This window comes from Monodon monoceros, unplaced genomic scaffold (assembly GCF_005190385.1).
Source record: "Monodon monoceros isolate NGI ecotype Baffin Bay Population unplaced genomic scaffold, NGI_Narwhal_1 Super_Scaffold_12, whole genome shotgun sequence".
Lineage (NCBI taxonomy): Eukaryota > Metazoa > Chordata > Mammalia > Artiodactyla > Monodontidae > Monodon > Monodon monoceros.
This window is the reverse complement of record NW_021703768.1, coordinates 48,802-64,083: the sequence shown is the minus strand read 5'-3', so window position 1 is coordinate 64,083 and position 15,282 is coordinate 48,802. Positions and strand designations below refer to the sequence as shown.

Below are 15,282 nucleotides of genomic sequence, written 5' to 3'. Positions count from 1 at the left end.
CTGTCTGCTGATGACGGGTGTCACCCCCTCCCCAGGTTCTACGCTGCTGAGATTTGTATCGCGCTCAACTTCCTACACGAGAGAGGGATTATCTATCGGGACCTGAAGCTGGACAACGTCCTCCTCGACGCTGACGGTCACATCAAGCTGACGGACTACGGCATGTGCAAGGTGGGCTCCCGGCCCGCTGCCCCCGCCTGCCTCTGGGGGGTCCCGGGCAACCCAGCGCCCGCTCCGTCTCGTCCTGGCTGCCGGGCTCCGGCCGCCCCCACGTCACCGGTCCTCAGTTGGTTCTCTCGCCGGCGGGGGTGTGTCTGGCGGGCCCCTCCCTCCTGGTAACTGGCTTTATCCCTACAGGAAGGCCTGGGCCCCGGTGACACGACGAGCACTTTCTGCGGGACCCCGAACTACATCGCCCCGGAAATCCTGCGGGGAGAGGAGTACGGTGAGCGTGGGCGGGGCGCTAGGGCACTGGGCGCAGCGGAGGCGGGGGAGCGCGCCCCAAGCCCTGGGAGTTTCCTCTCCCTGGGGACTCGGCCACGGAGCAGAGAGAGAGGGAGGTGGGCCTGCCTGGGGCCAACCCTGCCGGGGCTCCCAACCAGGGGCTCTGGGGCCCTGGCCCAGCAGCCGGGGAGAGGGGGCTTCCTAACCAAATTGCACTAAAATGCACACCCTTACCTCGTCCCAGCCCCAAGCCACTAACTGGCCTCAGTCCCCAGCTGTTGTCCTGTGTGTCCACCTGAGTGTGCCCTGGCGAGGTCACTGAACAGGATCCCTCTGGTCAAGGAGCCCGAAGGGCTTGGGCAGGAGAAGACAAAGTAAAGACAGAGCTGAGGCGGGTGTCCCGAGTCAGTGGGTGCCGCCCTCTGGAGGGGGTTCCCAGAGCCGCTAGAGCCGCGCACAGCCCCCATGGACACTGGAGCTTGTCACCCCTTCCTTGGGTTCTGCTGTTTTCACATCACAAATATACCATCGAATATTTCCGCACATTTTCCTTGCTGTTAACAGTCGGGGGGCGGGTAGGCAGGGTGGGCAGGTTCTCGCACCCTCAGATACCTGGGCACCCAGGAGGCTGATAGGGTTGAAGTCACTTAGTAGCCAGAGAAGGACAGACGGCAGCTGTGGACCAGAGCAGGGAGTCTAGAACCTGGCCCGGGATGGGAACCCCGTGTGTGATGGAGGTGGACAGCTGCAGACCCTGGGAGCAGCTGGCCGTCCGTGGACTGCCTCGATGTGGAGACAGCTTTGCAGCTAGTAAGGGGGAGCCGAGCGTCCCAGGGACAGTGGACAGAGGGGAGGCCAGGCTGCCTGGGAGACGCCAGTGGACAGAGGGGAGGCCAGGCTGCCTGGGAGACGCTGGGGACACGGAAACGCAAACTGTCATGACCGTCGCCCCGTGACGGGACAGCACCGCCGGAGAGGCCCGACCTGACAGGCCTGCGCTCTCCCCCAGGGTTCAGCGTGGACTGGTGGGCGCTGGGCGTCCTGATGTTCGAGATGATGGCTGGCCGCTCCCCCTTCGACATCATCACCGACAACCCCGACATGAACACCGAGGACTACCTTTTCCAAGGTGCGTGGGCTGTGCGTCCAGCTGCCTCCACACCCTGCGAGATTTCCCCTTGCAGAGGTGCAGGTCCCCAGGCTGGTCCCCGCGGCTGCCACAGACTAGGTGGGGCCACCCGTCCACGACCGGCTCTCAGGGAGCAAAGCCCGGGCCGTGGGTGTGGGAACGGCCGTGGCTGGGGGGACACGGCACTCTCACGCCCACGGGAAAGAGAATCTGTCCCGATTTAGCCCAAACTCCCTTCCGCCCATGCCAGGTGTGCACATGAGTCCCGGGCAGCGGCTGTGCTCAGCCACAGTGCTGCCCCCTTCCAGCCACGGCTCCTTGCAATCTGGGCCCCGGGCCAGAACTGACAGCCCCGGCATGCTGGGGCTCAGGGCTGAGGCTGTCCCCACGGTGGCCTCTGGCACCCGTGGACGTGGGGACGCAGGGCCAGCTGAGCCACCGTTGGTTCGTATGTGATCGTGAGCACGTGTGACCGTGGGCACTAGGGCCCTTTGCGGCCTCGAGACCCTGCTGGGGTGTAGGATGGGGCCCAGGGCACCACGAGTGCCCCAAACCGACTGCTCAGGAGGGTTCCCAGTGCCCTGCAGACTGCCGGCTCCCTGGCTGCTGGGCAGAGCTGACATGGCGGGCGGGGGCTGGGCACGGAGAGGGAGCTGGCTCTCACCTCCCGGTCCGGGTCGTTGCAGTCATCCTGGAGAAGCCCATCCGGATCCCCCGGTTCCTCTCGGTCAAGGCCTCCCACGTGTTGAAAGGATTTTTAAACAAGGTACGCTCGTGGCCACCGTGGCAGCCAAGCCAGCTGTGGCTGCGGCCCTTTCTCAGTTACTGGGGCCACGGCTCCACCAGCTGGTTGGCATTTTTAGTGTCGGGTGTGGGTGTGGCTCTCTGCATCCTTCCTTGGTCCTATGGATGCTGGTTCACACTTGACAAAATGTAACGACGAGAAATGATGCCAAAGAGGAACTTCCCGGAGGAGCTTAACCTGCCGGGAGGAAGCGTTTCCAATGAAGGGAACGTCTGGCCTTCGCCTGGGTGCTGGGCCGGCGGGGGGTGGTCCCGGGGAGGGCAGGCCCGTTCCCCTGCTGGGCACGGGAATCAGGGGCCGCCTTGCTCTGTGCTGACTTGTCCTCATTTGAACTCTGACCCCCAGGACCCTAAGGAGAGGCTCGGCTGCCGGCCGCAGACTGGATTTTCCGACATCAAGTCTCACGCTTTCTTCCGTAGTATAGACTGGGACCTGGTAAAGCAGCGCGGAATCTGATACCGCCCCCCGCCCCGTGCGGTGGGCGGCCCTCGAGGGGGGTGTGATGGGTGGAAATGGGCGGGGAGCCATCTGGAAACTCATGAAGAACAAGGAGGGGGCCTGACAAGCCCCTGGGGGTGGGGGCTGCTTCTTGAAGGTCCTGGGAACAGCCTTGCCTGGGCGTCCATGCCATGCTGGGGGGGGTCCCATGGCGGGGTGCCCGGTCTGTGACCGCTGCCATCCACCTGAGTTGATTCAGCTCCCGGACGTTTCCGCTTGGCCGGCTAGCTAGTTCCAATAGGACATCCCGGTGCACTGTTGCCCCTCCCCCCTGCAGTGGACCTTGACCCACCCAGTCCTCAGGGACTCAACCTCCAGGGCCTGGACCTTCTCCCACCCCCACTGCAGCCACCTGGGTCTGAGCCACCCTCATCCGGGCTGGTCCCCTGCTTCCCGCCTGGCCCCTAGCAGCAACGGCCTCCTCTGCTGGGGCTTCGTGATCCCCTCGATGCCCGACATACCAGGTCCGCTCCTGTCTTTGCACAGCTGTGCCCCTCCCCGACCTCCACCGCTCCCTCACCTCTTTCAGGCCATCTCCTCAGAACCGGAGCCGCCACCCTCCTCTTTCCCATAACACCGCAGGGCTAAGTGGTGGGATGCACAGGACATCACTCGGGTGGCACCGTTCTCGTCCACTGTTTGTTTTTGTTTTTTTTATTTGGTTGCGATGGGTCTTAGTTGTGGGGGTGGGCTCCTTAGTTGTGGCTTGCCAGATCCTTAGTTGCAGCTCGTGGGGTCCTTAGTTGTGGCATGCGAACTCTTAGTTGCGGCATGCGTGTGGGATCTAGTTCTCTGACCAGGGATCAAACCTGGGCCCCCTGCACTGGGAGGGCGGAGTTTTATCAACAGCACCAGCAGGGAAGTCCCTCGTCCACTGCTTTTGACTGAGGGAAGAGGAGGTGACATTGTGTATGGGATACTCCGGGGGGGTTTGCCACGGACTGAGGCAGCCTTGGCCCCCAGAGCAGGGACAGGGGTAGGGGGTGGGCTCAGAGGACCCCAGGCCAGCACCCAGCTGTGCTTGCCTCATGGTCTGTTCTGACTCTTGCTATTTAAATGTTTTTAAAGCAGCCTGAGACCTGAGGTAGGGAAAATCGTGTAAGAAATGCCCCCTTTTTTCACTTTTTACCAGAACGTATATCATACATACAGAAGAATACGGAAACTTGCACATGAAAGAAAGTCAGGGAAGAAGGGAAGGCCTTGTGTCCCCGTAACAGTGCCCAGGGTGTGGCCCAACCCTACCAGCTGCCGGGGCCTTGTGACTGCAGTGTGTGCACGGGCGTGCAGACACATGCACGCACACGAACACTGGTGACCCCGCTCTGCCTGCGGGTCGGCCCGTTCCCTCTGCTCCTGCATCCCCTGGGTGACAGACACAGGCGTTCCTCTGCCGGGGCCCTGGCAGGTGCGCGGGCCTCAGCCCTGACACCTGGGCGTTCCTGGGAAGGATTCGTCTGTTTCTGTGGCATCCTCATTTCATGCACCAACTTCGCCAGCAGAACCTGCGTTCGTCCTTCCCAAGTCCCCAAACTTACGGAACATGTTTCAACGTTCCAGGCCCAGTTTGTTTCTCTTGCTATAACTGGAGTTCCTGATGGCTCTGGGTCCCACAGTGCAAAGAGCCGGTGTGAGCTGAGCTGGGCTGGGGGCTTATTTTTGACTCGGCTGTCGCTCTCTCCCCACACGGGGCCTTGGGACAGTTCCACATCTTGGACAGGGTCCCACGGAGGCCCCACCCAGGTGGAGGTTTCCAGGCTTAGCGCTCACTCAGACCCTCCAAGGGAAGGGGGCAGCCAGTCCCGAAAGGCTTGGGTCATCCTTTTCCTGAATCAAGCTGCTCCGGGCCTTGAGAGCTGAGGGCTCCGGGCTGGAGGGCTGGCTGCTGGCTCACACGTGGCTGGTGTGGGTGGGAGCAGACCCCACAGGGCAGGACCTTATCTCTCACTTACGACTCGATCTGTGTTCTTAGGAGTGCGCCTGGCCCAGCACAAGTGCACAGCGCACACCTGGGTGGGGGGTGGGAGGGTGGGTTATGTCACCGAGTGTGTGAACGTGGGGGCTGCTCCATCCTCGCCGTCCTCCGTCCTCACTGTGAGCGGTGTGGCGCTGAGTTGCTCTGCCCCAGAGCGCGACTCGCCCTCTCCAGGCATGAGCATGTCTCATCCTCCTAAATGTCGAGTAGGAAGCAGAGCCTGGGTCCTGAGACGCCCCATTTCCCGCCTGACGAGCGTTTTACTGACTTGCATCCCGTTGGGATTAGAAATACATAGAGGGCTTCCCTGGTGGCGCAGTGGTTAAGAATCCGCCTGCCAATCCAGGGGACACGGGTTCGAGCCCTGGTCCGGGAAGATCCCACAAGCCGCGGAACAACTAAGCCCGCGCACCAACAGCTACTGAGCCTGCGCTCTAGAGCCCGTGAGCCATGACCACTGAGCCCACGTGCCACAACTACTGAAGCCCATGCTCCGCAGCAAGAGAAGCCACTGCAATGAGAAGCCCGCGCACTGCAACGAGGAGTAGCCCCCGCCCGCCACAACTAGAGAAAGCCCTTGCAAGGCCATGAAGACCCAATGCAGCCAAAAATAAATTTACATATAAAAAGAAAACCATAGAAATGGCCACTTAAGGCTTTTTTGGGAGAAGGGGTTCCAGTGTGGGCGTCCCTGCCAGGTCCCAGCTCCTTTATGACCTGGGTTCCCAGATTAAGAAAGGAAGAAACTTCCCCAAACCAGCCTCCTTTGGTTTAAGTGGTGGGGCTGCCGAGGGGGGCGCAAACCCCAGATGGCGTGGGATCCCGCGTGGGTGGTCGGACCTTGCGCTCCATCCCAGGTACATCCCGCACGGCCTGAGCTGCCAGCATTTGTCAGCTCAAGTAGGGTTTTTATGACTGGAAAATTTTCCTGCTGGACTTTGTTTTTAAGAGAAAAACAATCGGTCTTTAAACATGAGGCATATTTAAAGGCGGTCTCTTCTGTTCGATTCTGTGGTTTATGTTTGTGCAAACTCCAAGCGGGCGCTGAGCCGGCGCGCGTGGGTCTGACCGCGTGTCTTCTTGCAGCTGGGGAAGAAGCAGGCCCTGCCGCCCTTCCAGCCGCAGATAACAGACGACTACGGCCTGGACAACTTCGACACGCAGTTCACCAGCGAGCCGGTGCAGCTGACCCCGGACGACGAGTAAGACCTGCCGGACGGGCGGGGCGTCCTGAGCTGCGGGGGCGTGGACGTGGGCGGGTCTCGCGGGGGGGGGGGGGGCGGGGCATCCCGAGCTGCGGGCCGGGGTCTCGCGCGGCCCGTCGAGCCTGCCCTGTCCGGTACCCACAGGGACGTCCTCAAGAGGATCGACCAGTCGGAGTTTGAAGGGTTTGAATACACCCACCCGCTGCTCCTGTCCGCCGAGGAGTCCGCGTGAGGCGCCGCGTTCTCGTCGTGGACGCGGGCAGACGGTGCGGGCCTGTCCCCGACCACCGCGCATGCATGCATGCCGGGCTGGGTGCTGGCGGCCCGGGCAGAACAGCCCCTCCATGCGGTCCGCGGCCGCCTGCACCAGAGGAACTTGCTTCTTGTGCCTGCGCCGCGGAGGCCGCGGTGCCCGTGTCCGAGGGAGAAAGTGTCCCCGACTTCGAAGGTGCACACTTTCCACAGAAACAGAACTGACCTGCTCCGCCGGGAGAGTTAGCCTGTAACGTCCTGAGGAATAAAGTGTCCCGATGATGTAGAAGCTTCCCTCTGATGCCTTTTTTTCGCGGGTGGCACCCGCCCAGCGTCGCAGGCACGGCCCCACCCGGAGGCGGCGCGGGCCGGGGACGGGAGCGTAAGTGCCTGCGGGGATCCACTGCAATGGAGCATTTTTACAAATTCGGAACATTTTCTAAATCCTGGTAAGTTCCTGTTGTTAATATTTAACAAGTATTTTCATACCGAGCATGTCAGTAGCCCCTGTGGTCTGACGCCCAGGTCCCCCCTTCACCAGGTGGGCACCACTGGTCCCGACCCAGGCATTAGACTGACCAGGAAAATTGGATCATAGAGGTTCTAAAACACGGCTCACCAAAGCACCCGTAGACCAAAAAACAATTTGAAAACTAAATCCGCACAAAATATATTTCTGGAAACGCTAAGCAGTGCCTGTGTGGTGTCTCGTGTTACGTATCAGATTGTTGGAAAATATTTTTATCAGAAATAATGATGCTCAGAATTAGAAATTTTAAAAAGATATATGTATGATGGGTCCTAGCCTTAAAGTGAAACAATAAATCTAGAATACCCTCACACATGCATCTCTGGGCACGGCTCACCCCCTACTTCCCATAATCTGCAAAGGGGGCACGTGTCACTCGGCCACCCTCTTAAGTGAAAAGCCAAACCCAAGGTTTTCTAGAACGAGGTAAATCGTGGGTTTGCAAGTCCCTGACATGTCAGGTGTGGCTCAGGGACAGGCAGAGTGTGTGTGTGGGGGGGTGGGGGGGGGTGGCAGGGGCCTTGCCCACCCTCGGGGACAGCAGTCCCCGGATGTCCCACATCGCCACACACCCCTAGGCCTTGCTTCTCTCCATGTGTCTGCGGCCTCGGGCGGATCACAGTAATTAAAGGATAACAGAGAAGCCACTGCCTCACCGTGACCCTCCGCAGACATGCCAGCCTCCCCAGGCCCGTGGCCCCGGTGGCAGAGCTGTGTCCACGGAACGTGTAGGCTTGTCCCAGCCAGCACCCCAGTTGTGACCAGAAGGACCCACCTCCAGAGACGGAAATGAGGGACCACGGACCAGAGTCAGAGCTGCCTGGGCCTGAGGGGCGTGGCAGCCCCGCGGTGATGTCGTCCTGGAGCCACGCGTGAGGGCTGCGAGGCCGCCTGGGCGGGGGAGACCCCACTTGCCCAGGACAGGGTCACGGACGGCCTCAGGAGCCCCCTTCCTCCCAACAGGGGTCGCGTGCTGCATCGGGTATGGTGACATCTTTGCTCAGACAGCACAGGGGCCACGGATCTGTTCAAACTTAAGGCATTTATATCAAGGTTGCGGTGTTGCCAAACAGCTTCCCGGTCACCAGTGCGGTTGCTCGTGTACAAGACATGTGTGTGACCTGTGCTCCTGGTGAGGGGAGATTTTGTGCACAGTCACTTGTTTTTATAAATTAAAGAAGGTGAAGGGTGTGCTGAGGTGGGGTTTGGAAACAAATCATTAACGTTTTCCAGCGGCTCCAGTCAATACGGTGTCCTTTTGATACGGTTCTTGGAACCTGGTGCCGTCAGAACTGTAAAGAGGTCAACGCGTCCCTGTGGTTTTGTACAGTGAATGGCGGAGCACGTGGCCATGGCCTTCCTCCTGCAGAGGGGGTGCCCACCAAGGCCACACCCGCTCGTGTCTTGCACATTATTAAAGACGTTAATGACAGTGTGTGCTGTTGTCATTTTCATTAGAAGTAGGCGTCTCCAGGAGCAAAGGCTTCTGAAGCCATTTTTAAAAAACAGATTTTATTTTTCAGAGCAGTTTTAGGTTCGCAGCAGCAAAAGTGAGGGTAAGGTACAGAGTTCCCATGTGCCCCCCCCCCCCCCCCCCCCCCCCCGCTGCCGCCTCCATCTCCCAGCATCCCCGTAGAGGGTGCGTTTGCTACAAGGGAAGAACCTGCTCTGCTGCGTCACCTGGGAGCGGTACATTCTGTGGGTTTGGACCCAGGCTTGATCCACGTATTGCATAACCACCCTTGTGGTTCAGAGTATTTTCCTGCCCTAAAACTCCTCTGTGCTCTGCCTGTCTATGCCCTCTCCCCACTAACCCCTGGAGACCACTGATCTTTTTACCGTCTCCATGGCTTTTGCCTGTCCCAGAATGTCCTAGAGTTGGAATCACACAACGTGTAGCCTTTTCACATTGGCGTCTTTCACTGAGAAATGTGCACTGAGGCTTCCTCTGTGTCTTTTCATGGCTCGTCTGAAGCCCTTTTTGAAAGGAAAATACCAACTTCTGGGGGTTAACCTTAGGCTTCCACATCCTACCCCCTCCCTCCCGCCGGTGCTGCAGCCACTGTGGCTGTGCTGGAGACGAGGCTCTTCCAGAACCTGTGGGCCAACAGCACCGGAAGGAAAACTACCTGCACACGCTCCCTGGCCCTGCTTCCCATGGGCACTGAGAGCACGAACGAGACACAGCTCACGCAAGATGCCGGCAGGCGGGCCTGTCCCTCCCCGTGAATTCCCGACTTGAGGGGAGCTGCTCTGAACCCCTGCGGGTGATGACAGGCACCAGTGACAGTGTCTTCCTTGCTGGCAGTGACCTACAGCTGCAGAAGGAGCAGGTTCACCTGGGGGTTAAAACACGGTTGTGAAATGTGAGCCGAGTCGGAGGGGTGAGCAAAGCGTCCGTTCTTGTGCCAACTTGGGTACAAATACCCGAACTGCTGGTGACACTGTCTCTGTCACCTGCCTGGGCTGCTCTGTCCACTTCAGTCATGACGCTGCTCAGCATCACCCAGAAAGGAAAAAGGACCCAATGTTTTGGCCTCAACACAGAGGTGGGACGTGAACACCTCACGCTGACGCGCTTTAATACACAGCTTTGGGGGATGCAGAGGGGAGGGGTGGTGGCCCAGCCGGTGGAGGGGGAGCCGTGGGCCGGGCTGCTTACCACACCACGTCGTCCGTGCTCTCCGCCAGGCACTGGGCCAGGTGGCTCTCAATGTCCAGCTGGGTCAGCCTGCGAGGAGAGGAGAGGGTCACGGGCAGGGAGGGCGCCCGGCCAGAGCACGCAACACCCGCTTTCACGCCCTTCCTGGGTGCTCACCACGCACCAAAGAGTAGCTGGAGAGAAACCGGGGACTGTGCCCTCAGCTGGCAGAACCAAGGAGGGGGCCCCCCCCAACCAGAAAGGGCCTTTCCAAACCCTGCTCCTGGGTCCAAGGTCCCCAGGGCGCCCAGAAGGCTTGTTGGATGCCCGTTCCCAGGCTCACCTGGCACCTGCGTCTGAGACTGAGGGGAACCCTATGTCGGAAAGTCCCGAGTAAAGGGCGTGGGCAAGACACGGGGCCCCCCCAGGTGGAGGAGGGCAGGGTCCCCACCCCGCATGGCGGGGGCTCTGTCTCATTAGTCAGACAAGCCCACCAGGTGTGTCCACACCAACAAATGCCCCATGCGTCCCCCTTCCCTCCTTCCCTCCGAAGCTTTCCTTCGAAAACTACCTGCTTGGCAACCAAAAAAGAAAAGGCGTGAGCGCTGGTGACTAGGAGGGCGGTCACTACGAAGGTGGGTGTGCGCCTCAGACCTGAGAATTTGTCTTCTTCACTCAGGGACTCGGCCCCTCTGGGGAAGAGGACTTAGTGGGGCTCCAAGGCCCACGGGTCAGCCCCTCGGTATCGGGTGGGGGAGGGGAGAGTGGACGCCGGTCACAGCGGGCGCCTCCCATCCCTGACCTCGTCTGATGCCATCAAGGAGGAGAGGCCGGGAATGACTGTCCCCCATGTGCTGGTGGCCCGTGTACGGTCAGCTTGCAGCCACGGTGCCCAGAGGGCGGCAGAGCCAGGCGTTCGGCAGACCAAGCTGGTCACCTGGCCAGAGTAGACAGGCCCTTCCCTGCACCACTACGTCCCGGCGCCGAGCCTGAAATGACCTCCTTTCACCGCGTGGCTCAGCGAGCCCGAGGGCCACGGCCTCTCCCCTGATGCACGCCCACGGCGGCCTCTGCTGCTCGCGGGAGCCCCTGCCAGTCCGGGTGGCCTTCTGCTTCCTCCTGGGGATTTGAGGCCCCCGGTCAGTGCCTCCTCGAGTCCCTAGAGGCCCCTCGGCCCGTCCTGGGAAGCAGCCCCTCCACGTGCCTTCTCCGAGGCCACCAGAAGACCCTAAGATCTGGACCGGGTCACCTCGTCCGGGGGCTGCCCGGCACTGTCCCTCGGTGGGGACACAGTCTGGGATTCCCTCACACACCCCAACAGGAGCCTCGTGGCGGGTCCACCTTGCACACTGAGCTTCTGCCTCTGTCTCCCACTCGTGCCCGGTGCGTGGATGGGAGGCCCAGCACAGGAGGGGGCTCTGCTCCGACTCTCCAGGGGCCTCGGAGCGCGTGAGACCCCACGGGCTGGCGTGGGTCTCATCACGCGGACACGGTGCCTGTCTGGTTTCCCGTCCTCACGTCAGGTGGCAAGTGGGAGCCAATCTCCGGAACCAGCCCCGAGCTCACGGACCCGGAGGGGCTTTCACACACACGCGGTACATGACAGCCCTCAGGTCAGAGAAAAATCTCAGAGAACAAACGGTTCTGAGTGACCCGGAAAGCGCGAGGCTCCGAGAAAGACGAGCACCGTCTCACTGCCCGCGGCGCCCAGGCCGCCCGCACCTCCCGCGGCCCAGCAGGCCATCCCTCTGCTCCAAGGGGTGGCAGGGCTTCCATCTCTGCCCAAAAACAGTCCCCAGAATCACTGAAAGCAAGCGTGGGACAGTCCCATTTCTGTCCCCTAATGGCCTGACCTGTCCCCTTGCCCCAGGGGTGGAGGGGCGCGGGGGGCGGGGGGCTTTCCACTGTCACCCTGCAGGCTCGGGGTGTGGCCCGGCAAGGGCCTGCTCTCTCCTTCTTAATCAAAGGGAAGAACCTGCTAGAAGCATTCCAGACACGCGGAGGCCTGGACCCAACCACACTGACACGTACTCTGCAAACCCGAGGCATTCTGCCCAGCCTCAATCTAACTGCTTAAAGAGCTCAGACTAGAACTTTCTTTCTAACATATCTAGGAGTCCTTTTTTAGACTGTGTAGAAAAACAAGTAATCCAAGAACAAAAGCCACCCCTAGACCGGGACGGAGGGGCTGGGCTGCACGTCTGCTGCCAAGAAGACGTTCTTTCCACGGGTACGAATCAAGAGGACTTCATATTTTAAAAAGCGTTCATGGCTTCATCAAGACTCGTAGACAGGGTGGGGGGGACGACTTCCCTGGTGGCGCAGTGGTTAAGAATTCTCCTTCCAATGCTGGGGACACGGGTTCAAGCCCTGGTCGGGGAACTACGATCCCACATGCTGCAGGGCAACTAAGCCCGCACGCTGCAACAAAAAAATCCCATGTGCTGCAACTAAGACCCGATGCTGCCAAAAATAAATAAATAAATGTTTAAAAAAAAAAAAAAAAACTGGTGAGGGAGCTGGTGTTTGCAGCCCACAACTGTCCTGAAGCATCAGTACAGGCAAGAGACATGTTCGGTGAGACTCTGGGTCTAGGAAAAATTTTCCAGCGCTACGAGGAGCACGGGCATCTCAGCGCGGCTGCCACACCTGCTGCACCCGCGCCCCCCCCCCCCCCCCCCCCCGCCAGACCTGTGCCGGCTGGGGGGCCTCGCCCACAGGCCCCCCTGCGGACAGCCACCTCCTCAGCCCTCGTCCTCACTCTCCCCACCCCGAGCCGTCCAGGCCCCAGTGAAGGGTCGCCACTGGAGGAGCCTGGATATTTGGCTGCAGACCTGTGCAGTTTCATGCCACGCATTTTGCTCACTGGTTTGATGACTTTGTCTGTCATCGGCTGCTAGTTCTATAAACCGCTCCCTTCACCCCCCAGCGCTGGTTTTACTTCTGGAAAACCAAAGACAAGGCACGTAACTGAACCCACTCTCCAGGCCGCAGGACACGCAGAGCACGTCCAGCTACCGCAACCGGCCGTCCACCCCCTTCATCCGACCAACCTCCTTCCCGCCATCCTGACCCCCATGACCCCCCACACACACCTGTGTCCTCGGCTTTGTGACATGTGGCCCGCAAGCTGGGCAGTTGGGACTTCTTAACGAAGTCCAATTCCACCACCCTTACTTTTAAAAAGGTATAAAAATATACGTTAGACTTTTAAAAAGAGATAAGTATCTCTAGACACAGAAATGAAGTCTTGTTTTTAAAACTGGCAATCCACCCACGGAGGAAGGTGCCCGAGGGGCTGTAACAGAAAACTGCTCAGTGACCCACAGCCTGGACTGGCTCTGGAGGCAGTCCACCCGGGGATGCCAGTCACCTCCCGGTTCCCGGATGTCAGGGTGGACCCAGTTGGAGCCAGAGCCTCCCTGCCCTCATGCTGCAGAGTCCCAGGAGCCCCGTCCAGGAGACTGCAGCCTGTCAGCAGGGCCCCAGGCCGGTGGACCAGGAAGTAGACCCCCAGACCTGCACCCCTGTGCCCTCTGGCTGATCAGCACCGTCTCTGTGCTTTACCAACTTTTTCTGCGTGAAATATCACTTTAGAATGCCAAAGTCGCGCTCAGTTACCCTAGCCTTCTGAAACTGCCTGTGGTTTCCAAACAGAGAAAGAGCCACCGGGTGGCAGCAGAGGGGAGGGAAGGCCCAGGGGAGCCACTCACCTGGGGGCGAAGACGGCCTGGCACATGGGGCAACTCTGCAGTGTCGGCAACCCCTCTACGGACGGCTGCTCCTCGGCGCTGGAGGTCCCGCGGGGCTCGGGCGCGGGGTGTCGTTGGGGGGACCAGGCGGAGGACCCCGTGCGCCCCAGGGCCTCGCGGAGCACCCGGTCGGAGTCGCTCGGGTCCCCGCCTCGCCGCGGGGCCGGCGGGAAGGGCGTCCAGGAGAAGGTCTCGGTTCCCACGGTGAAGCTTTCCGGGGGCGCGCGCTCAGGGCTGCGCCTGGGCTCCTACAAGACGGGGTCGTCGGACCGCGCCCGCCCCGCCCCAGCCCGAGACCCGGGGCCACGCGGGGACCACTGCACACGCACCTGGCCGGGGAACGCGGGCAGCGGCGGCGGCTCGCCGTCCACGTTCAGCTCCGCACACGCGGCGCGCAGCAGCTCAGCCCACGGCCGCGCACACTCGCCGCCGTCCGGAGGGGAACCGGGGGGGTTGCTCGGGGACCTGGGGCGACGGGGCGGTGAGAACTCAGCTGGCGGGGAGGGCACAGGAGGGAGGACTCAGCGGGGGGGGACAGGTGTGCAGCTCGGCGTGGGGAGGTGAGAATTCCGCGGGTGGGGGTCGGGTGGGAAGAGCTGGGGGTGCGGGGCAGGTCCGAGGCGGGCTCGGGGAAGCACGTGGGAACGTGACACCCGGCCACTGCTCGGCCGGGGACACTAGCCTCCCCATTCTCCCTGCTGCCCCCAGCCCCGGCCTCACCGGACCCCCGAGGGTGGCCTCCGGCGGCTCAGTCTCAACCTCGACCTCTTCGCCGCCTCCATCCTCCCGGAGCCAGCGCGTCCGGCGGAAATGAGCGGCCCGCGCGCCGGACCCCGCCCCCGGCACAGGCCCCGCCCCCGGCACAGACCCCGCCCCGGGCACTCCCGGCGCGCCGGGGCAGAACCCGACCCAGGACCCCGTAGTCAATCCCGCACGGCCAGACGTGAGCTGTGGACCCCAACTCCCACCCCCACCTGGGCGCTTGACCCGACCCTGGGGACCCCACGACCTGCTCCGCAGGCCATGAGGTGACCTCCCCTTTGTGGCACTATCGGAGGGTGGTATCCTGACCCCAACCTTTGGGGAGACGGAGGCCAGGGTTCCTCCGTCCACCGCGGAGGCGGCACTGAGGTCGGGAGGCTGCCTTTCCCTGAGGGAGTCATTTTCCAGCTGAGCCGGGGGATGCCGCCCTCACCCCTCAGGCCTGGGGTCTGCAGCGGCTTCTAGGAGGAGGAACTGCGCGGGAAGACAGCTGGGGGTCCTGGCGTCCCCACCCGCCGCTTCCAGGCCTGATCTAGCTCTGCCACCTGCCTTTGCATCGGCAGCCCTGAGCCTGGGCGTCCAGCTCTGACGACCCGGGCGATCCTTCCCCGTTTCCTTACAAAAGGGAGGAGCTTAGTTCCCTTAATTAAGAAATAGAGGGACTTCCCTGGTGGTCCAACGGTTAAGACTCCGCGCTCCCAATGCGGGGTGGGGGGGTGCGGGGGGTGGGGCCTGGGGGTGGGGCCTGGGTTCGATCCCTGGTCAGGGACCTAGAGCCCGCGTGCCGCAACTAAGAGCCGGTGCAGCCAAATAAGTAAATAAATAAAAAGCAATGTGAGACGACCAAGTGCAGCGCCCGGAGTCCTGGGCCAGGGGCGGGGGCCTGGAGGTGGAGGGCCTTTGAGGGGGCTTCTGTGACACCCCGGGCGTCAGGCACTCTCGTCCAGTGACCTTGCAATCCGCCACGTGGTGGCAGCAGACGCCCAGGCACCCTCGGCCACTCCTGCAGGTGCAGAGTTTGTGCCCTGGGGGCCCCAGGATGGGACTGAGGTGTGCAGGACGAGCTGGGTGGTGGGGGGGTTCCCAGACACGGCACCACTGGCTCTGGCTTCAGCCTCCGCTGCTTCAGAGCCTCTCCTGGAAGTGTCACCGCGCCTCTGAGCGCCAGCCGTGGGGACTTCCAGGAGGAGCGCCAGGCAGACGGGGCCCCAGCAGGCCTCGACGGCCGGCGTGCCCCACTCTCGGGCTGTTCTGGGAAGCCACATGGGGACATCTGTGTGAGCAGCTGCT

General features: G+C 61.6%; 2 protein-coding genes across 4 annotated transcripts in view; one reads left to right on the top strand and one right to left on the bottom strand.

Moving 5' to 3' along the window:
• The window catches only part of PRKCZ (protein kinase C zeta), a 98,707-nt gene extending 92,110 nt beyond the window's left edge, over nucleotides 1-6,597 (top strand). For all 3 annotated transcript variants that reach the window (XM_029216567.1, XM_029216569.1, XM_029216568.1), the window contains 7 exons: nucleotides 36-171; nucleotides 358-445; nucleotides 1,454-1,573; nucleotides 2,260-2,339; nucleotides 2,724-2,813; nucleotides 5,938-6,053; nucleotides 6,201-6,597. In XM_029216567.1, the coding sequence (XP_029072400.1) occupies nucleotides 36-171; nucleotides 358-445; nucleotides 1,454-1,573; nucleotides 2,260-2,339; nucleotides 2,724-2,813; nucleotides 5,938-6,053; nucleotides 6,201-6,288 (718 nt within the window). In that variant the 3' untranslated portion in view covers nucleotides 6,289-6,597. The remainder of the gene's footprint in view (nucleotides 1-35; nucleotides 172-357; nucleotides 446-1,453; nucleotides 1,574-2,259; nucleotides 2,340-2,723; nucleotides 2,814-5,937; nucleotides 6,054-6,200) is intronic.
• A 1,851-nt stretch (nucleotides 6,598-8,448) lies between these two features.
• FAAP20 (FA core complex associated protein 20) lies at nucleotides 8,449-14,026 on the bottom strand. Its single transcript, XM_029216570.1, has 5 exons — nucleotides 13,951-14,026; nucleotides 13,560-13,695; nucleotides 13,192-13,478; nucleotides 9,500-9,568; nucleotides 8,449-9,176 (listed from the first exon to the last, which is right to left on the bottom strand). Exons 1-5 carry the CDS (start codon nucleotides 14,010-14,012, stop codon nucleotides 9,173-9,175), a joined length of 558 nt encoding a protein of 185 aa, XP_029072403.1. The 5' UTR covers nucleotides 14,013-14,026; the 3' UTR covers nucleotides 8,449-9,172.
• Nucleotides 14,027-15,282: the final 1,256 nt, after the last annotated feature.